At 42.5% G+C, this 27,910-nt stretch overlaps 1 protein-coding gene across 4 annotated transcripts in view; it reads right to left on the bottom strand.

The window, feature by feature from the left end:
- Positions 1-27,910, bottom strand: part of GSAP (gamma-secretase activating protein) — a 91,661-nt gene that overhangs the window by 38,500 nt on the left and 25,251 nt on the right. For 3 of the 4 annotated variants that reach the window (XM_058190008.1, XM_058190007.1, XM_058190009.1), the window contains exons 13-21: positions 25,328-25,405; positions 24,147-24,224; positions 22,902-22,994; positions 21,013-21,230; positions 19,512-19,581; positions 12,600-12,682; positions 11,420-11,473; positions 2,818-2,946; positions 1,156-1,208 (exon numbers count right to left, since the gene is read on the bottom strand). In XM_058190008.1, the coding sequence (XP_058045991.1) occupies positions 1,156-1,208; positions 2,818-2,946; positions 11,420-11,473; positions 12,600-12,682; positions 19,512-19,581; positions 21,013-21,230; positions 22,902-22,994; positions 24,147-24,224; positions 25,328-25,405 (856 nt within the window). The remainder of the gene's footprint in view (positions 1-1,155; positions 1,209-2,817; positions 2,947-11,419; positions 11,474-12,599; positions 12,683-19,511; positions 19,582-21,012; positions 21,231-22,901; positions 22,995-24,146; positions 24,225-25,327; positions 25,406-27,910) is intronic. The other variant, XM_058190011.1, reaches the window with a different exon arrangement.

A 27,910-nucleotide genomic window follows, 5' to 3' on the forward strand; every position in this document is an offset into this window, starting at 1 on the left:
ATAATAAAACCCAATGCAAATGAAACTAGGATCAGTGGGGAAGATATTATCAGGCCTAGTGTATCTGGAACAGCTATCTATATTCTTCATGAATGTGGCTGGGGATACAGTTATGTTATGAGTTACTAACAATTGAAGGAGAAGGAGGAGGAGGAAGAGGATGAAGAAGAAGAAGAAGAAGAAGAAGAAGAAGAAGAAGAAGAAGAAGAAGAAGAAGAAGAAGAAGAAGAAGAAGAAGAAGAAGAAGAAGAAGAAGAAGAAGAAGAAGAAGAAGAAGAAGAAGAAGAAGAAGAAGAAGAAGAAGAAGGAGATTTTTTGCTTTTTAACATTTAATATCAAAACTCAAATCAAGCCATGTTTGGAAATCAGCTAAGCTGCTCTCAAAATATTGAATTAACTTTCACAGGATATCCTGCCCAACGCAAACAAACGTTTGGGATAAGTCCTTCGGACCCACGTCCCATATGCATATAAAATAGCATTTTTTTAATCCTGCAAGGCCAAGAACAGCTCCCAGTTCCCCTAAGCAGTTTCTCCTGCCTCCCTTCAGAACAGCTACTTCTCTAATATTCGCTGAATAATACCTCTGACGTTGACGAACGCGAATCAAACAACCAGTTGAAGCGATCGGTAGAGAAAGTAGAAAACCCAGGATGGAAAAAGTCAGGATGGAAAACAGATCAGATGAAAAAAACAGGAGAGGCATGTAAAACTCCTCTTGACAGCCCCTTGATGTAGCTGATGGATGGACTTTTTAAGATGCTGAGGAATGAGGGGAATAAGGAATAATAAGGAATAAGGGGCGCGCATAAGAGCACAAAAGTGCCTACCGTTCCTGTCCTATTGTTCCCTTCATTATATCAAATTAACATAGCTGTTGCATACTTTTACTTATATATATATACATATTTTTCTTTCATGATGTGTTGTTTTTATTTATGACGATGTTTGTGTATACTGTTGTGACAAAAATAAATAAATAAATAAAAAATAAAAATGAATTTTTTTTGAATCCCTTCCAGAGAATATTGTGGTGCATTGGGGGTGTCATTGCATAATGGAGTTTTGTGGCCAACCGATCCATTTAAGGCCATTAGATTTTGTAATGCCAAATATCTTATCTTATAATGAATGCCAGGAAAAGGAAGGACTCACTTTTTCGTGTTTTCAAATATACTTTTGAGGTAAGATGTTCTCGCTGCTGACTTCTGAAAGAAATTATGGACAAGGTCATGAAATTGGTCAATTTATTCACTCGCTATTTAATAAAAACTGTACTCCACAGACAGGTCGCCCTCGACTCGCATTTGTTTAGTGACCCTTCGAAGTTGCAACGGCACGGAAAAGAAGGGACTTATGTGACCGTGTTTCACCCTTACGACCGCTGCAGCATTCCCATGGTCACATGATCAAAATTCAGGCGCTTGGCAACAGGACTTGTACTTACGACGTCCTGGGGTCATGTGATCACCTTTGCCCGGCCTTCTGACAAACGAAGTCAATGGGGAAGCCAGATTCCCTTAACAACTGAGCTACTAACATATACAATTGCAGTGGTTCACTTAACAGCGGTGGCAGGAAAGGTCGTAAAACGGGGTGAAGTTCACTGAGCGAAGGTCTCACTTAACAAATGGAAATTTTGGGCTGTGAGTGGAGATAAGAACCTGTATTGCTCTTTACCTAAGGATCAAGTAACGTTATTTCTGCAATTTACAATTTCATTCCTGACCATCTTCGTACGTTGCAGTGAATTGCAAGATTCGCACTGGCACAACTAGAGTCTTCCAGAGATCCAGCCCAGTGACCTGAGGTAATTTTGTGTTTATTCAAACCCACCACAAGAACATTGTGTGAACCGTTATACCCGTGTTTCCCTGAAAATAAGACCGGGTCTTATATTAATTTTTGTTTCGAAAAGTGCGTTAGGGCAGGGGTCTCCAACCTTGGCAACTTTAAGCATGGCGGACTTCAACTCCCAGAACTCCCAGCAAAGCTGGCTGAGGAATTCTGGGACTTGAAGTCCAAAAGTCTTAAAGTTGCTAAGGTTGGAGACCCCTGCGTTAGGGCTTATTTTCCAGATAGGTCTTATTTTGGGGGAAATACGGTACTAAAACACATCCATCTGACTGACAATCTTAACTGGAGCTTATTTTGGGGGGTAGGGCTTATATTACGAGCATCCTAAAGAATCATGCTAGAGTCTTATTTATTTATGAGCCATGGTGGCGCAGTGGTTAGAGTGCAGTACTATAGGCTACTTCAGCTGCAGTTCAGCAGTTCAAATCTCACCAGGCTCAAGGTTGACTCAGCCTTCCATCCTTCCCGAGGTCGGTAAAATGAGGACCCAGATTGTTTGGGGACAATAGGCTGACTCTGTAAACCGCTTAGAGAGGACTGTAAAGCACTGTGAAGCGGTATATAAGTCTAAGGGCTATTCCTATTCCTTCCTGCCTTTCTTCCTCCCTCCCTCCATTCCCTTTCTTATTCTCGTTCCTCGTGGCGCAGTGGTCAGAATGCAGTACTGCAGGCTAATTCTGCCCACTGCCAGCAGTTCGATTCTAACTGGCTCAAGGTTGAGTCAGCCTTCCATCCTTCCAAGGTGGGTAAAATGAGGACCCAGATCATTGAGGGAAATAGGCTCACTCTATAAACCGCTTAGAGAAGGCTGTAAAGCACTGTGAAGCGGTATATAAGTCTAAGGGCTATTGCTATTATTTTCCTTGTGGGTCTTATTTTCGGGGGAAACGGGGAACCTGGCTTAACGAATCTGGAATAGCATCTACCCGCTCAACAAATTAAAAGCAGGAAGCCACTTACCTCATCGGAAAGCAGTTTATACCATTCCCTCTGCAGCACTTTGTGGCTGAAATGCAAAGGCGTTTCAATATATTTCACACATTCCAGGTTCAGGTTTAACTTTTCCCAGAAACCTTTGCAGTGTCGCACCTCAAATCAGCAAATAAATGGGAAGAAAGAGAGAGAAGGTTTTCGGTAAGAGTTATTTCCTCTTCAACATTATTAAACACGGTCTACAGGTCGTCCTTGACTTACAACCATTCGTTCAGTGAATGTTAGAAGTTAAAGGTAAAGGTAACCCATATGTGCTAGTCGTTCCCGACTCTAGGAGGCGGTGCTCATCTCCGTTTCAAAGCCGAAGAGCCAGCGCTGTCCAAAGACGTCTCCGTGGTCAAGGGGCCGGCATGACTCAACGGCAAAGGCGCACGGAACGCTGTTACCTTCCCACCAAAGGTGGTCCCTATTTTTCTACTTGCATTTTTTATGTGCTTTCGAACTGCTAGGTTGGCAGAAGCTGGGACAAGTAACGGGAGCTCACCCCGTTACGCAGCACTAGGGATTCGAACCGCTGAACTGCCGACCTTTCAATCAACAAGCTCAGCGTCTTAGCCACTGAGCCACCGCGCCCCTTGTTAGAAGTTACAACAGCACTAAAAAAAAGTGACTTATGACCATTTTTCACACAACCGTCGCAACATCCCCCTGGTCACATGATCAAAATTCAGACCCTTGGCAACTGACTCATATTTATGACGGTTGCAGCGTCCCAGGGTCATGTGATCCCCTTTTGCGACCGTCTGACAAGCAAAGTCAAAGGGGAAGCCAGATTCGCTTTACAACCGTGGGGCCGTTACAAAGGGCCGTGATAGCTCAGGCTGTTAGAAGCCTGTTATTAGAACACAGCAGCCTGCAATTACTGCAGGTTCAAGTCCCACCAGGCCCAAGGTTGACTCAGCCTTCCATCCTTTATAAGGTAGATAAAATGAGGACCCAGATTGTTGGGGGGGGCAATAAGTTGACTTTGTAAAATATACAAATAGAATGAGACTATTGCCTTACACACTGTAAGGCGCCCTGAGTCTTCGGAGAAGGGCGGGATATAAATGTAAATAAATAATAAAAAAAAAACAACCATGTTACTAACTTGACAACTGCAATGATTCACTTAACAACGGTGGCAAGAAAGGTCGTAAAATGGGGCCAAACTCACTCAGCGACAGAAAATCTGGGCTCAACTGTGGTCGTAACTCCAGGACTACCTGTATTGCCTTTAACTCATTTTTGACATGGATATCGGCGTGAGTGAAATCTTCTCAGCTAATGGCTAGCGCCTGCTAGGAATTAGATAAGTATCTAAAACTGGGGTAGTCAACCTTTTTATACCTACCGCCCATTTTTGTATCTCTGTTAGTAGTAAAATTTTCTAACCGCCCATCGGTTCCACAGTAATGCACCCAGTATCGTCGTCTGTGCATGCCTCTCGTGCATTGTGGATTGGGTTTGAGTGGGGGGCGCCGGCTACCAGCTCTGCTTGTCTGTTACAGCTGGGTGGTGTGGGGGGAGATGCGCGAACTATTCTGGGACGAGGCTCTTTTGTTTGCGGTCGCACTATAGCGCCATTTAGTTTCACTTACGTAACATGAACTAAACTTACGCGCGGGTGATACAAATAGTATATTTTCAGAAATTTAAATTGTCACAGGGAATTTTATGAAAAACTAATGAAAATGTTTTTAAATAATGCTATGAAAACTTTTTAAAAAGTCAATTAAATTAAAAAAAAAGGAACAAAACCCCTACCGCCCACCATGAAAGCTGGAACGCCCACTAGTGGGTGGTAGGGACCAGGTTGACTACCACTGTTCTATAACATTCAAGGGTGAGTTGGACGACTTGTGGCTATGCAGGGATTCTAGACTGATCTCGCTCTTGACTCCACCTTCCAGGTTCAGCCACTGCTTCTCTCACAACCTACAGGACGCATCACCTCTCCCAGGGGTGTCAAACTGGCGGCCCACAGGCCAGATGCGTCATGTGACAGCGACCTGACATGGCGAGTTTGACACCCATGATCTAACCATTCCATTTTACTGCATAGTGAAATTAACTTTGCCCTTTTTAAATGACAAGTTTTTAACCACACCCTTAGATAGCCGGCAGCTGCAACTACGCGAGCCTTTTATTTTAATATCCAGTTAAAATAACGCAGGAAACTGGATCCAGTTAATAGCGCAGGAAACTGGATCCAGTTAAGATCCAGTTCCCTGCGCAGCACGACCTTCCTAGTTCTACTACAGTGATAGGAAACCTAGGATGCTCAATTCCTTACAAATGTGATCATCCAGCAACAATTGCAAACAAACCAGTTGCAAAAACTACTGGCCGTGGCAGTGCTTTTACATAAGAAAAGGGCGCCAGTATTCATTCTATGACAAATTCCTGCTCAGAAATCATCAGTAAACTGTTCCAAACTAATCTGTCCTCCTACATTAATTGGAACTGCTTTGTTGAATGTAGCTAAGATTGTCCCCATGTGTAAATGTGTGATGTCATGATGCTAGTTATAGAAGAGGGCGCCGTTACTCCTTTGCAACAAATGCTCCTCTTTTGATAGAAAGCTTAGAAAGCTTAGAAAGAATATAGAACAGGAGTGACCTCAGCTGGTAACTTAAAAAACGCCAACTGCAAACTGTTCATATTTGAACTGGTTTAAAGCCATTTTCAATTCTGGGTCTGGAACCAGGTAGTGGATAAGGATTGGAGATTACCCTGTTTCCCCTAAAATAAGACATCCCCTGATAATAAACCCAACTGGGTTTTGAGTGCATGCGGTGGCTCAGACTGCTAAGACAGTCTGTTATTAACACAGCTGCTTGCAATTACTGCAGGTTCAAGTCCCACCAGGCCCAAGGTTGACTCAGCCTTCCATCCTTTATAAGGTAGGTAAAATGAGGACCCAGATTGTTGGGGGCAATAAATTGACTTTGTATATAATATACAAATGGATGAAGACTATTGCTAACATAGTGTAAGCCGCCCTGAGTCTTCGGAGAAGGGCGGGATATAAATGCAAATTAAAAAATAAATAAATAAACCCTCCCCAAAAATATTTAAATGCATGCGCAGCCAGGCCCCGCCATTTCGTCTGGTTAGGGTTAGGGAGACAGAGCTGGAAATCAGCTAAGATGGCAACAGGAGCCCCATCTTGCCCCACGCGCCCCCAAAGTAATAAGACCTCCATGAAAATAAGGCCAAGCACTTATTTCGGGGTTCAAAAAAATATAAGACAGGGCCTTATTTTCGGAGAAACACGGTATTAAAACACATGAGGAACAGTTGCAGGAATTGGGTCTGGCTAGTCTAAAGAAAAGAAGGACTAGGGGTGAGATGATAGCAGGGCTCCAGCATTTGAGGGGCTGCCACAAAAAAGAGGGGGTCAAATTATTCTCCAAAGCACCAGAGGGAAGGACAAGAAACACTGGATGGAAACTGATCAAAGAGAGAAGCAACCTGGAATTAAGGAGAAACTTCCTAATAGCGAGAACAATTAACCAGTGGAATAGCTTGGCCTTCAGAAGTTGTGGATGCTCCATCACTGGAAGTTTCTAAGAAGAGACTGGACGGCCACTTGTCTGAAACTGTATGGCGAACCAATGGCATGTGTGCCAGAGGTGGCATGCAGAGCCCTCTCTGTGCGCACGCACGCCATCGCCAGCTGCTCTTCTGATTTCTGGCGCACTGGTTTTCACGGGTGCCTGAATGCTGGAAAACGGCCCAAAAAAACAGCCTGAAAACAGCCCGAAAAACGCCCTGAAAATGGCCAAAAAAACCAGGCCTACACGCGCAGGCCAGCTGGTTTTCAGGTTTCTGGTGCTCCGACATATGTGAAGATCAGCTGGCCTGCGTGCATGAGTGTGCTGGAAACCCAAAAACCAGCTGGCTGGCATATGCATGCCCATCGGCCAGCCGGTCTTCGGGTTTTCGGTGCTCCGGCACACGCACATGCACACACATTCCGGTTCGGGCACTCGATGCCGAAAAGGTTCGCCATCGTTGGTATAGGGACTCCTGCTTGAACAGGGGGTTGGACTAGAAACCTCCAAGGTCCCTTCCAGCTCTGTTCTGATTGAAATTGCTTGTGGGATGCGGGGAAGATGGAAACCAGATTTCTGAAACATAGTTGGGATGTTATATCTGAACTAGCCAAGTGATTCTAAAGAATACAAGTAATCCTGGACTCCATTCGTTTAGTGACCGTTCAAAATTACGATGCCACTGAAAAAAAATGACTTATGAGTGGTTTTCACACGTATTACCCTGTTTTCCCACAAAATAAGACACCCCCTGATAATAAGCCCAATCAGGCTTTTGAGTGCAGGGCAATAAGGCCAAGCGCTTATTTCAGGGTTCAAAAGGGCTTCTGGTGGCTCAGACTGGTAAGACAGTCTGTTATTAACAGCAGCTGCTTGCAATTACTGCAGGTTCAAGTCCCACCAGGCCCAAGGTTGACTCAGCCTTCCATCCTTTATAAGGTAGGTAAAATGAGGACCCAGATTGTTGGGGGCAATAAGTTGACTTTGTATATAATATACAAATGGATGAAGACTATTGCTTGACACAGTGTAAGCCGCCCTGAGTCTTCTGAGAAGGGCGGGATATAAATGCAAATTAAATATATATATATATATATATATATTATATATATATATATATATATATATATATGTAATGGAAGTGTCTTGGCGACGAAGTCTCATTCGTCATCTTCAGGCTTCAGCAGCTTCTAGCAATGTGTGATCGCAGCTGTTTCTTCCTTTTAACTGCAGCAGTTAGGAAGAAAACTGATGCTAGAATGATAAAAACCCGCAAAGATATATCTCAAACACAGTGAAACCTCAGAAAATATATATATATATATATATATATATATATATATATATATATATATATATATATATATATATATATATATATATATATATATATATATATATATATATATATATATATATATATATATATAAGACAGGGTCTTATTTTCGGGGAAACACGGTAGGACTGTTGTAGCATCCCTATGCTCGCGTGATCAGAATTTGGGAGCTTGGTAACTCGCCTGTATTTGTGACAGTTTTCCTGGGGGTCGCATGTAACCTTGCCAGCTGTCTTCTGAGAGGGAGAAAGAAGCCAGATTCACTTAACAACCGCACAATTCACTTAACAACCGCAGTGATTCGCTTAACAACCACGGCAAAAAAAGGTGCCATAAAATGGAGTGCAAGTCACTGAACAAATGTCTTGCTCAGAAACGGAAATTGTGGGTTCGATTGTAGTTTTAAGTAGAGAATTATAACCGACAGACATATTAAGAATCAGGGCCGAATCAAAAACATCAGCTTTGTCATCATAATGGAAAACGGTCCAAGGAAATCTCTTCTTAACCCTATTCCACGATGGGGAATTTATTGCAGGAGTTGCACTCACTGAAACCCAGTGAAAATTAAAAGCATACCTTATTGTTATAGTATATAATATGTTATATATAAATAAAACATTTAGATGTTTTATATATATATATATATGACATATTATATTATATACTATAACAATAAGGTATGCTTATAACATCAGTTGTTAATATACTGTATAACATACTTGTTATATATACTGGGGTCGTTTTCTTTGCACGCTCACCCAGCCTTGAAAACATGCTTAAATAGGGCAACTAAGAGCCGGATGGGCAGGGATTTGGTAGCAATCTCCACTACCAATTTGCCTGAACTGGTCCAAACTGGTTGAATACCACCTCTGATACACACACACACACACACACACACACACACACACACACACACATATTATAAACTATATCAACTGTATTATTGTTGTTGTTGTTAGTTGCAAAGTCATGTCCGACCCATCGCGACCCCATGGACAACGTTCCTCCAGCCCTTCCTGTCCTCTACCATCCTCTGGAGTCCATTTAAGCTCATGCCGACTGCTTCAGTGACTCCATCCAGCCACCTCGTTCTCTGCCGTCCCCTTCTTCTTTTGCCCTCCATCGTTCCCAGCATTAGGCTCTTCTCCAGGGAGTCCTTCCTTTTCATTAGGTGGCCAAAGGATTTGAGTTTCATCTTCAGGATCTGGCCTTCTAAAGAGCAGTCAGGGTTGATCTCCTCTAGGACTGACTTGTTTGATCGCCTTGCAGTCCGAGGGACTCGCAGGAATCTTCTCCAGCATCAGAGTTCAAAGGCCTCAATTCTTGGGCGTTCAGCCTTCCTTATGGTCCAACTTTCACAGCCATCCATTGCAACTGGGAAAATCAGAGCCTTGACTATACGCACTTTTGTTGGCAGGGTGATGTCTCCTACCCTCAAAACGACGCTACAGAGCACTGCACACCAGAACAACTAGACACAAGAACAGTTTTTTCCCCGAAGGCCATCACTCTGCTAAACAAATAATTCCCTCAACACTGTCAGACTATTTACTGAATCTGCACTACTATTAATCTTCTCATAGTTCCCATCACCAATCTCTTTCCACTTATGACTGTATGACTATAACTTGTTGCTGGCAATCCTTATGATTTATATTGATATATTGACCATCAATTGTGTTGTAAATGTTGTACCTTGAGAACGTATCTTTTCTTTTATGTACACTGAGAGCATATGCACCAAGACAAATTCCTTGTGTGTCCAATCACACTTGGCCAATAAAAAATTCTATTCTTCTTCAAAATAAAACATTTAGATGTTTTATATATATATACATGACATATTATATTATATACTATAACAATAAGGTATGCTTATAACATCAGTTGTTAATATACTGTATAACATACTTGTTATATATACTGGGGTCGTTTTCTTTGCATGCTCACCCAGCCTTGAAAACATGCTTAAATAGGGCAGCTTAGAGCCGGATGGGCAGGGATTTGGTAGCAATCTCCACTATCAATTTGCCTGAACTGGTCCAAACTGGTTGAATACCACCTCTGATACACACACACACAAACACATATTATAAACTATATCAACTGTATTATTATTGTTGTTGTTGTTGTTAGTTGCAAAGTCATGTCCGATCCATCGCGACCCCATGGACAACGTTCCTCCAGGCCTTCCTGTCCTCTACCATCCTCTGGAGTCCACTGAAGCTCACGCCGACTGCTTCAGTGACTCCATCCAGCCACCTCCTTCTCTGCCGTCCCCTTCTTCTTTTGCCCTCCATCGTTCCCAGCATTAGGCTCTTCTCCAGGGAGTCCTTCCTTCTCATTAGGTGGCCAAAGGATTTGAGTTTCATCTTCAGGACCTGGCCTTCTAAAGAGCAGTCAGGGTTGATCTCCTCTAGGACTGACTTGTTTGATCACCTTGCAGTCCAAGGGACTCCCTTGAGTCTTCTCCAGCACCAGAGCTCAAAGGCTTCCATTCTTTAGTGCTCAGCCTTCCTTATGGTCCAACTTTCACAGCCATCCATTGCAACTGAGAAAACCAGAGCCTTGACTATACGCACTTTTGTTGGCAGGGTGATGTCTCCTACCGTCAAAACGACGCTACAGAGCACTGCACACCAGAACAACTAGACACAAGAACAGTTTTTTCCCCGAAGGCCATCATTCTGCTAAACAAATAATTTCCCCAACACTGTCAAACTATTTACTAAATCTGCACTACTATTAATCTTCTCATCGTTCCCATCACCAATCTCTTTCCACTTATGACTGTATGACTGTAACTTTGTTGCTGGCTATCCTTATGATTTATATTGATATATTGACCATCATTTGTGTTGTAAATGTTGTACCTTGATGAACGTATCTTTTCTTTTATGTACACTGAGAGCATATGCACCAAGACGAATTCCTTGTGTGTCCAATCACACTTGGCCAATAAAAATTCTATTCTATTCTATTCTATTCTAGTACGCTGTCTAGATTTGCCTTAGCTTTCCTCCCCAGGAGCAAGCGTCTTTTAATTTCTTGGCTGCAGTCCCCATCTGCGGTGATCTTGGAGCCCATACATAATATATTATGTATATGTATATCCATATTATGGTATTTTATTTATTTATTTTTCAAATTTTTATACTGCCCTTCTCCGAAGACTCAGGGCGGTGTACAGCAGATAAAACACCAATAATCCAAAAATTTAAAATACAATATCCAGTTTAAAAATCTAATTCGATCGCTGTAGGTTAAAATATTAATTAAGAAAATTTACAAAAATAGAATAAAACTCTTATTTAAAAGCCCACTAAAAACCCACAGTATTAAAATCAATCAGGCCAGCCCCGCTTGGTGAAAAAAGAAGGTCTTGAGCTCGCGCTTAAAGGTCCGTAGATCAGGGAGAAGACAGAGTCCCACCGGCAAATTGTTCCACAAGGCCGGAGCCCCCACAGAGAACGCTCTTCCCCTGGGGGCCGCCAGCCGACATTGGTTGGCCGACGGCACCTTAAGGAGGCCCTCCCTGTGAGAGCGGACTGGACGCACCTGACGATGGGAGGTAACTGGCGGCAGCAGGCGGTCCCGTAAGTATCCCGGTCCCATGCCATGGAGCGCTTTAAAGGTGATAACCAGGTGTAGCTATATTGTTACTATATTTTTATTATGCAGACTTACCTTTAAAGAGGGTAACGAGATAATGTACATTTTACACAGGATTCCAGGAATATCCTACAAATGTGGGAATAACAAGCGTTAACTTTTCAGACAAAATACATCAATGGAACAGAATGGTCTAATTAAGCTGAAGAACCTCTGGCTTGCAAAGAGAGAATGACCTCACCTTCTAAACCTCCATTTTAGAGAAGCATGTTTTGTAAAAAAATCAATGAAAATATTTTAATTGTCCCCCCCACATTTTTTTTTTTTACAGATCAGGATATCGTACCATGATTAAGACCATAAAAGTTCATACGGTGACGATTCATGATGAGCAAGGAGAACGTCTTGTTGGCTCGTTCTTATAAGCCATTCTTCCTTGAGTCATTCTTATGTCATTCTTATGTTCTTCTTCTTGTTGGCTCATTCTTAAATTCTGCGATTATTGGAATCACAGAATTCTAAGGGCAGAAAGGGACCACGGAGATCTTCTAGTCCAACCTGCAGGAGACCTTATTCAGGGGTGAGATTCAGAAATTTTGGCAACCGGTTCTCTGCCCAGTTGCTGAGTGGGTGTGGCCATGGTGGGCGTGGCCTACTCGGCCTCCTGCACCATGGGGGGAGGTGTTTTCGTCCTCCACAGGCTCCACAGGTTTTCTCGAGCCTCTGTGGGGGGCAAAAATGGCCTCCCCCGGGCTCCAGAGGCCCTCTGGAGGCTGGAAACAAGCCCATTTTCAGACTTTCGGTACTTCTGGTAGGCCTATTTTTCGCCCTCCCCAGGCCCTGGAGGCTTTCTTTGAGCCTCCGGGAGGGCAAAAATGGCTTCCCCCAGGCTCCGGAACTGGAAATGGGCCTGTTTCTGGACTTTTGGTAGGTCCATTTTTCACCCTCCCAGAGTGGTCAGCCAGACCTTGCAACTACCAGTTCGGTGAACCAGATTAAAATTAACATCCGGTTCGCCCAAATCGGTCTGAACCGGCTGAATCCATCCTGGACAAATGGTTGTCCAATCTCTTCTTAAAATCCTCCGATGATGGATTTCTCCCGCCATTTCTGCAGGCGAGTTCTTCCATTCCATGGATTAATTGTTCGGCCAGGAAGTTTCTCCTTAATTCCAGGAGGAACCCAGATTTGTCTCTGAATTTAATGATAGAAAGACCTCCCTCAATTCAGGATAGATCGTTAAAACATCTCTTACCTTCTTCCAGTTCAGCAGTGACGTGTACGGTAGAAGTTTATCCAGGTGGCTGGATTCCAGACATACTTTCCAGTGCAAAGAAGCTGAGAACATCGAGACAAAAATAGGCTCTTGACTGCATCAAGTAAAATACTGCACGTCTCTGTGAAAATTAGCAATACACTGGACATAGCTCTATTTGCAAGGGAGTTCCACTGAATTCAATGGAGTTTGCCATCACTAAATAGGATTTATCCAGGACGCGGTGGCTCTGTGGTTAAAACGCTGAGCTTGTTGATTGAAAGGTCGGCAGCTCAGCGGTTCAAATCCCTAGCGCTGCGTAACGGGGTGAGCTCCCGTTACTTGTCCCAGCTTCTGCCAACCTAGCAGTTTGAAAGCATGTAAAAAATGCAAGTAGATAAATAGGAACCACCTTTGGTGGGAAGGGAACAGCGTTCCGTGCGCCTTTGGCCTTTGGTCATGCCGGCCACATGACCACAGAGATGTCTTTGGACAGCGCTGGCTCTTCTGCTTTGAAACGGAGATGAGCACCGCCCCCTAGAGTCGGGAACGACTAGCCCGTATGTGCGAGGGGAGCCTTTACCTTTACCTTAAATAGGTTTTAGGATTTCAGTGTTATAATAAGAGAGGTTACTGAGCCTAAATACAGAGGGTCCTCATGACCACAACTGAGCCCAAAATGTGTTGCTAAGTAAGACATTTGCTAAGAGGGTTTTACACCATTTTACGACCTTTCTTGCCATGGTTGTTAAGTGAATCACTGCAGTTGAAAAGTTAGTAACCCACTTGTTAAGTGAATCTGGCTTTCCCATGGACTTTGCTTGTCAGAAGGTTGCAAAAGGGGATCACGTGACCCTGCAACGGTCATAACTATGAACCAGTTGCCAAGCATCTGAATTTGGGGCGGTGGGGGGGGGGGATGCTGCAAAGTGTGAAAAACGGTCCTAAGTCACATTTTTCAGTGCCGTCGTAATTTAGAACAGTCACTAAACGAACAGTTGTACATCCAGGACTGCTTGTGTATGTATATATATGTGTGTGTATGTATGTGTGTGTGTGTGTGTGCACATATCAAACCTCAGAAAACACACACACACACATATATATTTATATTTATATTTATATTGCGGCTCCATCTTAATATACCTCTCTATTAACTTTTTGTGAAACTGCTACATACTCTGAAAATACATTCGGAAGGATGGATACTCCTAACCAGAGGTGGGTTTCAGCCGGTTCTGACCCGTTCTGGAGAACCGGTAGCAGAAACTTTGAGTAGTTCAGAGAACCGGTAAATACCACTTCTGACTGGCCCCACCTCCATCTATTAATATAATATATAATATAATATAACAACAGAGTTGGAAGGGACCTTGGAGGCCTTCTAGTCCAACCCCCTGCCCGGGCAGGAAACCCTACACCATCTCAGTCAGATGGTTATCCAACATTTTCTTAAAAATTTCCAGTGTTGGAGCATTCACAACTTCTGGAGGCAAGTCGTTCCACTGATTAATTGTTCTAACTGTCAGGAAATTTCTCTTTAGTTCCAAGTTGCTTCTTTCCTTGATCAGTTTCCACCCATTGCTTTTTGTTCTACCCTCAGGTGCTTTGGAGAACAGCCCGACTCCCTCTTCTTTGTGGCAACCCCAGAGATATTGGAACACTGCTATCATGTCTCCCCTAGTCCTTCTTTTTATTAAACTAGACATACCCAGTTCCTGCAACCCTTCTTCATGTTTTAGCCTCCAGTCCCCTAATCATCTTTGTTGCTCTTCTCTGCACTCTTTCTAGAGTTTCAACATCTTTTTTACATCGTGGCGACCAAAACTGGATGCAATATTCCTTTTTTTTTTTTATTATTCAAAAAGTTTTTATTAGTCAAAAAAGGTTTATACAAATACATATCAGGTATGGTAAATTTTCATTTTTCTTATCTAAAATAAGAATTTTACTCAAATTTTTTAACACATACAACAGCCATAAGGCAAGCAGGTGACACGAAGTAGCTAAGTTTGCAAATTTTAAATACGTAATAAAGAAGAGTCAAGAATAAACAGAATATCGTACAAAAGAGAATAAGGAAAACCAACACAATCCCAAATATCTTTATCACTTCCTAGTTTTGGATCTCAGAACTCTGGGTTCAGCCTGACCCAACTCCAGGGCCGCAACAGCGGCAGCCGCTTCAGCCCCATGATCTATAACCTCCCCTTCTTCAATTCCTGGGTCATCTGATTCCAGGAAGGCTTTGTGTTCCTCCACATAGGCCGTAGCCTCCACAATTGTACTGATTTTTTTCGTAATGCCCTCCCGGAAAATCATCAATCCCTCTGGCATCAGCCATCTGAAGCCCACTCCCTTCTGGTACAATTTGCTTGACAAAAAATAATATTTCTTTCTTTTTTCACGTACCTGTCTGGGAATCTGCCTCAGAATGGCTATCTCCTGCCCCTGTAAATCAGTGCCCCACTCCTATGTTTTCTAAGAATTTCATCTCTCGTCTCTCTTCTCACAAATTTGACATGAACCTCTCTGGGAACTGCATGCGTGCGTGCATATTGCGAATTAACTCTATAAACTCGATCCACATCCCAATTCATGAAATCAACACCTCTCCCAAGAAATTCTCCCAACAATTTAGTCACAACATCTCTCAAGTCTTCTTGGTCCACTTCTTCCAAATTTTGAAACCTAAGGAAATAAGACATTTTATCCATCTGTAGTCCAAGCACAGCATTGCCTGTCGTCTCCTCTCTTTTCTGCACTGCCCGCATCTCACCCTCCAAACCTTCCACTTTCTGCTTGTTTTCTGCTGAAACTTGTTGAGTATCCTTTAAATCCTTTTGGATAGTCACAATTTCTGCTCTTATTTCATCAATTTCTTGTCCATATTAGATAACTTTTCCAAAATTCTCTCCATCTCTCCAGCAGTTGGTCTCTGACCTTTTGCCATTAAGGAAAAAAATACAAAATCCTCAGGCAGGCACAGTATCCTTGTAATTTCCTCCGGATCCACCAGGGGGCACTCACAGGAGCAACGAGTCCAGAGTACAGTTAGTCAACCAGGAAGCCGAAGGGAAGTGATGTCATCAAAATTCTCATAGTGAAGGCGGAAGCTGGGCGCCACCACTGTTCCCCAGAAGGAGGGGGGGCCTCAAACCTTCCCTCCTAAATTTCTCCATCACCTCTTCTCTCCAGAGCTCCACAAAACCGGTAATCTTCTTATTTTAAGTTCTCCTCTCTCCAGAATAACTCGTGCTCCTTCCAACCGCAGGGGAGAAAACCCCCGCACTCCGGAGCACTCCACTCACGTTTACCGATATTCCTTCCTTCTCCTCCTCAATTCTTCTCCGTGCCCTGTTCACCACCAGGCTGCTGCAGTTATAAATCAATGCCCGGTGTCACGAACTGGCGGCAAGCGGCGACCAAAATAATGGCCGCGGCCTGTGGCCTCCGAACCCCGCCGAGCCTAGGACGCGCCAGCATCGGTCCCCACAGTCCTGTATGTCGGCTGGGAGACCCCTGGCGAGCCGTCCGTGCGGCAGGTGTCCTTTTCGGAACACCTGGCCCCTGAGGGCCTCGGCGGCGGCCGGATTCGGGCGCTGGAGGCAGGAGAAACCTTCCAGACGTCCGTTGCCGCTGGATACCGGAAGTCGTCTCCTGGATGCAATATTCCAAGTGTGGCCTTACCAAGGCATTATAAAGTGGCACTAACACTTCACGTGATCTTGATTCTATTCCTCTGTTTATGCAGCCCAGAACTGTGTTGGCTTTTTTAGCAGCTGCTGCACACTGCTGGCTCATATCTAAATGGTTATCCACTAGGACTCCAATATCCCTCTCACAGGTAATACTATTGAGCCATATATGGTACCTGTGCATTTTGGTTTTTTTTGTCTAAATGTAGAACCTTACTTTTTTCACTGTTGAATTTCATTTTGTTAGTTGCAATCTACCTCCTTCAGCATACAAAAGTTCTTTATATGTAATCATTTCCTGTTTCTGTTCTATATTTATATTCTCTATTGCATGTCTAGGGCTCGCCCATATAGGAATCTTGTAATCTAATTTATAGGAATATTTATTCCAGACCCGCAAAAGAGCACTCCTCAACACATGATTCTTAAAAGCCCTATCCACTTTTTTTCCATAAAATAAGTACGCATGCCATCCATATAATAAGTCATAACCTTCTATATTCAAAATTCTTTCCTCTGTTAAGTTAAACCAGTCACTTATTACTGAAAGGGTTACTGCTTCATAATATAGTTTAAAGTTAGGCATTCTTAAACCACCTCTTTCCCGTGAATCCTGTATTATTTTCATTTTAACCCTCGCCTTTTTACCCTGCCATATAAATTTATTAAACTCTGCCAATCTTCCAAATTTTTATCCTTTTTAATTATAGGTATCATCTGGAACAGAAACAAAAATCTAGGTAACACATTCATTTTAATAGCAATCCTTCCCAATAGGGATAACTGCAATTTCTTCCAGCCACTCATATCATTCTGAACTTTTGCCATAGCAAGTCATAATTATTCTTATAAAGTTTCTTGTTCGATGAGCTAATATAGACCCTAAATATTTAACCTTTTTACTACCTCAAATCCTGTCATTTCCTCTAGTTTTTGTTTCTGTTGTATAGACATATTTTTAATTATCACTTTTGTTTTATTCTGATTTATTTTAAATCCTGATACCTTTCCATATTTATCAATTACTTCCAACAAAATCTACTTGAATTTATAGGATTCGTTAACGTAACCACTACATCATCTGCAAAAGCTCTAACTTTGTACTCATATTGTCTAATCTTAATTCCTCTATTTTCATTAATTCTCGTATTTTATCTAATAATGGTTCCAGAGTCAAAACAAACAATAATGGTGATAAGGGACATCCCTGTCTTGTTCCTTTCGCAATCTTAATAACTTCTGTCAAACTACCATTTACTATAATCTGTGCTGTTTGCTCTCCATAAATCGCTTTAATTATTCTAATAAAACAGTCTCCAAATTGCATTTTCTCTATTAATTTAAATAAAAAATCCCAATGCAATCGATCAAAGGCTTTCTCTGCATCCAAAAAATAAGTGCATTGAAGTATTCTTCTTTTCCAAATATTCCAATATATTAATAATCTGTCTAACATTATTCCTCATCTGCCTCCCTTTTATAAAACCAGATTGATCAGTATGAATTCTTTGTTGTAAAACTAACATTAATCTATTTGCTATTATTTTTACAAAAATCATTACAGGTATTAAATGAAGAAGGGAGGAATTATACTTGGTTTCAATATGGGCAAATAAGTGCTAGATGGAAAGAAGATCAAAAAATTGGTATAATGCAAAGGGAGGAAAATTTAATAAAGCAAATTAGAAATCAGACCCAGGAGCATATAAAGAGATTGTATAATGTGTTGCTTGAAATAGATTCGGAAAAGGATTTGGTAAAGGATTGTATGATAAAATGGGCACAGAATATTCAGGAACCAATAATGTTGGAAACATGGGAGAAAATCTGGGTTAGAAATGTTAAGTTTACACAAGCACAGAATTTAAGGGAAAATTTTTATAAGATGTTTTATAGATGGCATTTAGATCCCAAAAAATTATCATGTATGTATCCTAATATCCAAGCGAAATGTTGGAGGTGTGATTGTGATGATGCTACATATTTTCATATTTGGTGGACCTGCAAGAAAATTAAGGTCTTTTGGATAAGAATTTGGTGGATTATTCAAAATGTACTGAAGAAGAAGATAAAGTTCCTGCCACAATTTTTCCTTTTGGGAATTATAATGGATTGTACAGGGATTGAGACTAAATTGATTTTGAACTTAATAACAGCAGCAAGACTGTTGATTGGACAATACTGGAAGAAAGAAGAGATACCTACAATAGAAGAATGGATATTGAAAGTTATTAATTTGGCTGAGATGGCTAAAATCTCAGCGGTGTTAAAAGACAATACGCAGGAAAGATATTTAATCGAATGGAAAAAATGGATTGATTATCTACAAAACAGATATCAGATTAAGAAATATCAGATTGCCTTTGAATAATTAGAAAGTTATTTTATGTAATGGGGAGGGGGTTGGGAGACGAAAAGCTTTGGATGTGGTTATTTGGATTGGAAGGGAAAATTTTATTCTATGTTTGGTTTATGTATAACTTTACCTTGTGATTGACCGGGAAGCCGGGGGTGGGGAGGGGGGTGTTTTTGTTTTTTTTTGGGAGGGAGGGGGAAAAAAGGGGGAAAAATGTTTTTGTTTTTTTAAAACTCTTTCAATAAAAAAAAAAAAAAGAATTTCATTTTGTTAGATAGTGCCCAATGTTCAAGTCTGTCAAGATCTTTCTGTAACTTGAGCCTATCTTCTGGAGTGTTGGCTATTCCTACCAGCTTGGTGTCATCTGCAAATTTGATGAGTTCCCCATCTATCCCCTCGTCCAAGTCATTGATGAAGATGTTGAAGAGTACTGGGCCTAAAACAGAGCCTTGGGGTACTCCGCTGCATACTTCCCTCCATGTGGATGTAGTTCCGTTGAGGACTACACGTTGAGTGCGGTTGGTCAGCCAGTTACGAATCCATCTGGTGGTGATGCTGTCTAACCCACATTTTTCTACTTTATCTAGTAGTAGGTTATGGTCTACTTTATCAATTATTCTCTGCTTCCCGAGTCCCAGCTGATTGGGAGGAAATGGGGATTTTGCAGTAACCTTCCCCTAGAGTGAGGAGGGAATGGAGATTTTACAGTATCCTTCCCGTGCCACGCCCACCAAGCCACACCCACCAAGCCTTGCCATGCCCACCAAGACACACCCACAGAACCGGTAGTAAAAAAATTTGAAACCCACCACTGCTCCTAACCCCTTGTAGGAAGACCTCAGGCATAAAAACACTTACCAAAGATTAATTCTTGTATAGGATCAAACGCAAAACAACTCGAGACGTTCTCGGAAAGCCACTGGATGATCTGTTAAAAAGAGAAAACGAAATCTACAAGCCGCCATCACACTTCGTAGAAGGGAGTTGAATTCCCCCTGAACTGCTATCCCGGTTTAACAAGGGCTACATCGGCTACTACTACTAATCAAGTGAAAAATAAAAGTTTTCATTTAAGAACTACCACGGACGGCTAGTCCTTAACATAGGACTGTCGCTGAGCCTGGACTTACAGCCATTAAGTCGGGTCGGTTGTTAAATAGATCACCTGTGCCCGATTTTATGACTTTATTTGCAGCGGTCATTAGGTGAATCACCGTGGTCATTAATGGAATTTATTGTCTGCAATAGTGGGTTTTTTTTAAAAAAAAATTTTTTCCAGAAACTGGAAGTAAATGCCTTTTTTTTTTTTTTGCAAAAAATGTTGTACATTGCAGTCAATTGATTATGAAATACTACAAATGGTGATACATCCAGAATACATAATAACAGAGTTAGGGAAGGGACCTTGGAGGGCTTCTAGTCCAACCCCTTAAATTGGGCTGAGAGAGAGAGAGAGAGACTGGCCAAAATTCCTCCTTAGCTTTCACGGTTAAGGCGGGACTTGAACTCATGGTCTTCTGCTTTCTAGCCTGGTGCCTTAATTACTAGGCCAAACAGGCTCTCAAGTCTGTTGTAACTTCGAATGGTCACTAAGCAATTGGACATAATTCAAGGACTATCTGTAGCAATTGGCGTGCCTAGCTTTGAGAACCGCGATTGTGGTTCCTTTAAGAATTTTCAAGGCCCTTTGTGTATCTAATGCAGGAGTGTCCAAACTTGGCCCCTTGAAGAGTGGTGGACTTCAGCTCCCAGAATTCTCCAGCCAGCATGAGCTATAAATATGAGCAAGTTGCTGGCTGAGGAATTCTGGGAGTTGAAGTCCACCGTTCTTCAAGGGGCCAAGTTTGGCCATCCCTGATCTAAAGCGATGGATTCTAGCTATCATTAGCTAGGATTTGCATCGAACAATGTATGGGATGGCTTTAGATTCTTGAATAGGTTTTGTCTTTTTATCATCTGCATTCACATGATAGCAACTACCACAGATGAGCTAGATGGCGCAGTGGCTAGACTGCAGTATTGCAGGCTAACTCTGCCCACTGCCAGGAGTTCGATCCTGACCAGCTCAAGATTGACTCAGCCTTCTATTCTTCTGAGATTAGTAAAATGAGGACCCAGATGGTTGAGGGGGCAAGAGGCTGGCTCTGTAAATGGCTTAGAGAGGGCTATAAAGCACTGTGAAGTAGTATATAAATCTAAGTGCTATTGCTATTCAGCTTAGAGCTGAGCTCACCTTCTGATGTCTCGATTTAACTGAGATATATTGCAATATGTGTCAACTGGCAAGATTTAAAAAAAAACAACAGTGGCTCCAAAGTGTTTTCTATTTTATACACAAAGATAAGCAGACGCCACCCACCTGGTTTTCCAACTCCTCCGTGCTTCCGACATGTAGTAGGAGACAGTGCAAGGCTGCCAACTGGTCATTATCCGACTTGCTCTTCCACAAAAATTGTAGCAAAGCCTTTGGGCTTATTTCCACGGTAAATATTTTTCCGGTGCTGCGATCGAAGACGCTCGATTTGGTTGGGGAAAAGATGGTGTCAGCGTTTAGCAGATTCATTTTTGCATCTTCACCTGAAGAAAGCAAAATTGGACAGGAGGACTTTACAAAGGGTACAGCGGACACACGTTGAAATCTCCAAGGTCCCTTCCCAATCGTACTATTTATTCTATGTTCTAGGTCAGGGGTTGGCAACCTGTGGCTCTGGAGCCACATGCGGCTCTTTCATCCGTCTGCTGCGGCTCCCTGTCACTCAAAATATGCGTCACAACCGGTTCACAAAATCTGAACCGGTTTGCTATCGGTTCGCTGGCTGCACATCCACACTGCATGCCAAACACGTGTTGTGTGCCAAACGTGTACTGCATTGCGCATGCGCAGTGCACAACAAAAGGCTTGGGAAGGTAATTATAACAGCGAGGGGGGTGATCAGTTGTGCCACGTGATTTAACTTCGCTAGAAAGCAGGATTTCCTACAAGCTAAACTGTGCGGCACAGCTGATCTTTGGAAATACCAGTTCGGAGGAACCGGTAGCTTTTTTTAACTACCAGTTCATCTGAATTGGTAGTTATCACTACCGGTTCGCCCGAACCAGAGCGAACCGGTAGCATTTCACCCCTGATCACAACCGCCAATGTGCGACACCTGCCGGCATGTGATTTATTGAGCTTTTCGACCCCCGGTAGGCCAACCATGGATAAATCCAAGAAAAGTTTCTGAAGAAAATAGAACGTTTAATGGTACGTGGGCAGATTCACCTGTTTTCACTGCTGATGAGATTGGTTTACCAATATGCTTAATAGGTGGTGAGAAATTGGCAAACAACGAAAAGTCAAATGTTGCAAGAATAAACACTCAGCCTTTGCTGAAAAATATCTTGATGGAGATGAGAGGAAAAAAAAAAACCATTTCAGAACTGAGGCGGAAGTTCATTGATTTCATAAATGCAACACACTATATTTTTATATATAGCATAAAGGTAAAAAAAACCCCGATATATGCAGTTGTTATCTTCATTTTAGATGTCAAAAGGGTTTTGTGGCTCCCGCTGTTTTCTTTTCTGTGGGAAAGGGGTCCAAATGGCTGTTGTGCCTCGCCCGCCCCCCTCTCTGCAGCCGGGCCCCTCCCATCTCCTGCTATCTCAGCCAGAGGCTGATAGTGTAGAAGAATGGCCTGGCATGCCTCCAGCCCCCAGTCCTGGCACCATGCCCAGACAGACTGAGCAAGACGAATGGCCTGGCATGCCTCCAGCCCCCAGTCCTGGCACCATGCCCGGACAGACTGATCAAATAAACCTCCCCCCCACAGCGTGTGAGCAAGAAGCCAGTCACGAGCTAGAATTGCCAGGAGCTGACAAAACGTGGGCAGATCCCCGCTTCCGGAGAATGGAGAGGCGACGTCAGCAAAAGGAAGGGAGGGGCAGGCCTGGATAAGAGCTGAGTTATGAAGCCACACCCCATGGCCTATATAAAGGATCTGCTTTCTGGCATTCCTTGAGTCAGGCAAAGTCTCATCTGGTTGCTAAAGTCACACCTTGGATTCCTGCCTGCCCTGAGAACTCTGACAGGAATTTGGCAAAGCTGCAGAGGCTTCGTGGACACAGACTTCCCAGACCCGGCCGTCAGAGGAGGAGTGGGACAAGACAATGTCTCTTTGAGAGTTTAAGGTTGCCGACCCCCTGTTCTAGGTTGGAAACGCAGGCATTCCTTTCCCCTGGAAACATTTCTCTTTAAAATAAAAATACCTGATAGAAAGGAACTGTGGCAGATCAGGTCAGGATGCTGGCTGTCCACGAGATGCAGGAATTGTCCAGGTAAATACACAGCCACATAAGAGTCTGTTTTGGGATGAAGGTTGTGGGTTTGGTTTTTTTAACATAATAAATCAAAATAAGGCAGAATTGAACTGTGCATGCACACTAGGTGTATTATCTAACACTGCAGTATTAGACTGGGCAATCTCATTAAATCTAGAATACAGGTAGTCCTCGACTTCACTTAATGACCGTTTGAAGTTAGTACAGGACTGAAAATAGTGAAGTTATGACCAGTAGAGGGTTTCAATTTTGTTTGCTACTGGTTCACTAGGGGGCGCGTGCATGTGCGTGATGCTTCTGCGCACGCATGTGATGCTTCTGCGCACACGCATGATGCTTCTGCACATGCGCAGAGTCATCCGGGTGGGGTGGGCGGAACCTCCCGCGGAGCCTCTCACTACCGGTTCGCCTGATCCGGGGCGAACCGGTAGCAACCCACCACTGGTTATGACTCTGTTTTTATACTTACAACCATTGAAGCATCTCTCAGGGTCACGTGATCAAAACTGGCAACTGACTCATATTTATGACGGTTGCAATGTCCCGAAATCATCTGATCCCCTTTTTGCGACCGTCTGATAAGCAAAGTCAATGGGGAAGTCAGATTCACTCAATAGCCATGTTGCTAATTTTAACAACTGCAGGGATTCACTTCATACCTGTGGCAAGAAAGGTCGTAAAACGGGGCAAAACTCACTTAACCACTGTCTCACTTAGCAACAAAAAACTGGGGCTCAAATTGTAGTCGTAAGTCGAGGACTACCTGTAATTATATTTCGTTGAGCAAGCAATCCACAATTTAGCTCCCCCCCCTTTTTTTAAAAAAACAATTCCAATGTTGTGGGGGTGTTTCGCAGGAAGTATAAAGCAGCTGAGGAATTCAAATGTTTCCCCTCAGAAGAATGCCAAGTCTTATGACTATAGGCTATTAAAATGCTTTGTTCTGCCAAGCAGAAGGAAGCCAAGTTAGAAACAATTCCTTATTTGGCAAACCAGATTTATGGGGATCAGGAAGCAAGCATGGCAGAGCACAAAGACAAAACAAAACACGTATGATTTAGCTTTTCAATGGGAATCTCTCCCAAGTGCACCTTAGATCGTAAGCGTGTCTCATTCAGAGAAGCAGAAAAGGAGGAGGAACCAGGGGCGTGGGATATAAAATTATTAATTTACCAAGATCCAAAAAAACCAGCTCCTTTATTTGCAGAGAATTCGTTTCTTCCAAAGCGGCGGTATAGGTTTTACTATAACCTGAAAAGAGGAAGACGCAAAGGTGCAGGTAAAATATAATTCTTGAAAGTGATAGGAATTAAAACGGGAATGTAAACCAAGTGATCTAGGTTGGGTTTCCATCTCAAAGCGCAGCATCAACTTAAAATGAAGCGCTAATTTTGCTGTTCTTCTGCCCAGAAAGATGTAGGGCGAGTGCATTAAATAACAAAAGGATAGAAATAACATTTCACAGTTAGGCCTGGTGTTCCGGTGGCGCGTTTTTTTTAAATAGAGAGTAGAATAGAAATTCAATTAGGAAATGGAATTCAACTAGAAGATAGTTTTGGGGAATAGTGTTGGCTCAGTGGCTAAGATGCTGAGCTGACTGATCAGAAAGGTTGGCAGTTTGGCGGTTCGAATCCTTACTACAGGCCTCCTGCGTGAGCAGGGGGTTGGACTGGATGACCTCAAAGGTCCCTCCCAACTCTCTTACTGTCACCAATGTACCCGTTTCTTTAAACAGATATTGAAATGTGTGGACTTTAGAAATGCATTCTTAGAAGTCTGGGCAAAATGTCTTAGTGCTGCAGATTTACCAGTAAACAATTTTCACTGAACATTTATTTATATATTGGTATCCTGCCTTCATTATTATTATTATTATTATTATTATTTTACAAATAACTCAGGATGGCAAACATATCCAACACAACTTCCTCTCCCTATTTTCCCCACAAAAACAACCCTGTTAGGTAGGTTGAGGTGAGAAAGAATGACTGGCCCAAGGTCACCCAACTGGCTTTCATGGCTGAGGCAGGACTTGAACTCAGCATCTCCTGCTTTCTAACCTGGTGCCTTAACCAATAGAATAGAATAGAATAGAATAGAATAGAATAGAATAGAATAGAATAGAACAGAACAGAATTCTTTATTGGCCAAATGTGATTGGACACACAAGGAATTTGTCTTTGGTGCATATGCTCTCAGTATACATAAAAGAAAAGATACATTCATCAAGAATTCTAAGGTACAACACTTAATGATAGTCACAGGGTACAAATAAGTTAAATTAAACTGCCTCTTCATTAATCAATGATCAGTATAACATCGGGATAATTTTGTAAAAGGCAGCATAAACTTACCTTTATGTAGAAAAGCTACCGTATAAGACACTTCTTCGGAATTCATATTAGCCAAACTATAACACAAACATAAACTTCCTAGAAAGAAAACATATATACAGGTAATCCTCAGCGTATAACCACAATTGAGCCCAAAATTTCGTTTTTTTTAAAAAAATATATGTTTTATTGATGCATTTTTAAAAAAAAACCTAAAAAGTTCCATCTCTATCAGAACAAGTGTGTTGTCTGGGCACAATTTTAAGTAAAAGTACAAGAATAATCAAAGTAATAATCATAATAAACATGTTAACATTAATAGCAAAGTAATAGTACAATTAGTTTATCCATCTTGCAAAATGTTCAACACAAAAGATTTTTTTAATTTATCTTTTTAATCTTTTTAATTTCGAACCTCTGTTTCTATTAGTTAAAAAGGTAAAGGTAAAGGTTCCCCTTGCACATACGTGCTAGTCGTTCCCGACTCTAGGGGGCGGTGCTCATCTCCGTTTCAAAGCCGTAGAGCCAGCGCTGTCCGAAGACGTCTCTGTGGTCATGTAGCCGGCATGACTCAACGCTGAAGGCGCACAGAACGCTGCGACCTTCCCACCAAAGGTCGTCCCTATTTTTCTACTTGCATTTTTTACGTGCTTTCGAACTGCTAGGTTGGCAGAAGCTGGGACAAGTAACGGGAGCTCACCCCATTACGCGGCACTAGGGATTTGAACCGCTCAACTATCGAAGTGCTGTCCCGGTGTTTGGAAGCCGTACGGGTCTGGATGGGGAGAAACAGGCTCAAGCTCAATCCCTCCAAGACAGAGTGGCTGTGGATGCCGGCATCCCGGTATAGTCAGCTGAGTCCACGGCTGACTGTTGGGGGCGAGTCATTGGCCCCGATGGAGAAGTGCTTGGCGTCCTCCTGGATGAACGGCTGTCTTTTGAAGATCATTTGTGGCCGTCTCAGGAGAGCTTTCTACCAGGTTCGCCTGGTGCGCCAGTTCGCCCCTTTCTGAACCGGGATGCCCTATGCACGGTCACTCATGCCTCATGACGTCTCGTCTGGATTACTGCAATGCTCTCTACATGGGGCTCCCTTGAAGGGCATCCGGAGGCTTCAGTTAGTTCAGAATGCGGCTGCGGGTGATAGAGGAGCCCTCGTGGCTCCGTGTGACACCTATCCTCGCAGACTGCACTGGCTACCTGTGGCCTTCCGGGTGCGCTTCAAGGTTTTGTAACCATCTTTAAAGCGCTCCATGGCATAGGGCCGGGTTACTTACGGGACCGCCTACTGCTACCGAATACCTCTCACCGACCGTGCGCTCTCACAGAGGGACTCCTCAGGGTGCCGTCAGCTAGGCAGTGTCGTCTGGCGACACCCAGGAAGGGCCTTCTCTGTGGGGCTCCCACCCTCTGGAACGAACTCCCCAGGACTTCGTCAACTTCCGGACCCCAGACCTTCCGTCATGAGCTTAAAACACATTTATTCATCTACTTGGGACTGGATTAGATTTTAAATTTATATTGGTTTTAAATGGGTTTTATTATTTATATTGTTTTTTAATAATTCGGCCTTGTAGAATAAGTTTTTTAATTGTTATTTTAGTCTGTATTTATATGTGCTTTTTACTTGCCTGTGAACCGCCCTGAGTCCCTTGGGAGATAGGGCGGTATATAAATGTGATAAATAAATAAATAAATAAATAAATAAATAAATAAATAAATAAATAAACTGCCGATCTTTCGATCGACAAGCTCAGTTTCTTACCCACTAAGCCACCGTGTCCCTTAGCCATTAGTAAAACATATCCCATGTTAAAGAGAATTCTGTTTCTTTCTTTTCTTTTAAATGTTAATCTATCCATCTCAGCACATTCTAATATATTTTTATAACATTTTCCTGTTGTTAAGTGAGACATTTGTTAAGTGAATTTCACCCCATTTTCACGACATTTCTTGCCACAGTTAGTTGTTCAGTGGAAAAAAAAGCAACATGTAAATGAAACATTTCAGTTTTAATAAACTTTGGTCCAGTTGCCATGAAATCATCTTTTTAAATACTTTTGGCTTGGAGGATTCAGTTATATGTTGCTTTTCATTTTTTTTTTTTTGTTTACATTTATACCCCGCCCTTCTCCGAAGACTCAGGGCGGCTTACAGTGTATAAGGCAATAGTCTCATTCTATTTGTATATTTTTACAAAGTCAACTTATTGCCCCCCCAACAATCTGGGTCCTCATTTTACCTACCTTATAAAGGATGGAAGGCTGAGTCAACCTTGGGCCGGGCTCGAACCTGCAGTAATTGCAGGCTACTGTGTTCTTAATAACAGGCTTTACCAGCGTGAGCTAAACCGGCCCTATTTTGGGGAGGAAGACCCCCCCGCCCCGCCTCCAATCTATATGGCAAGAGCTGGCTTATTCCAATGACTTTCTGACTCTTTGCCTTCCCCAAATTTCCATTTTGACTGAAGAAGTTACTTCGATGTGTAACGAAATGTCTCCATTTTAATAAACTTTGGTTCAAAAACTCTGTAGAGATTCTCAGTCCTCCAGGTCACGGTTGTCCCAAAGGTGCGTTTTTCAGGAGGCAACTGGACTTTCTTGC

The sequence above is a fragment of the Ahaetulla prasina genome, chromosome 7, assembly GCF_028640845.1.
Source record: "Ahaetulla prasina isolate Xishuangbanna chromosome 7, ASM2864084v1, whole genome shotgun sequence".
Taxonomy (NCBI): domain Eukaryota; kingdom Metazoa; phylum Chordata; class Lepidosauria; order Squamata; family Colubridae; genus Ahaetulla; species Ahaetulla prasina.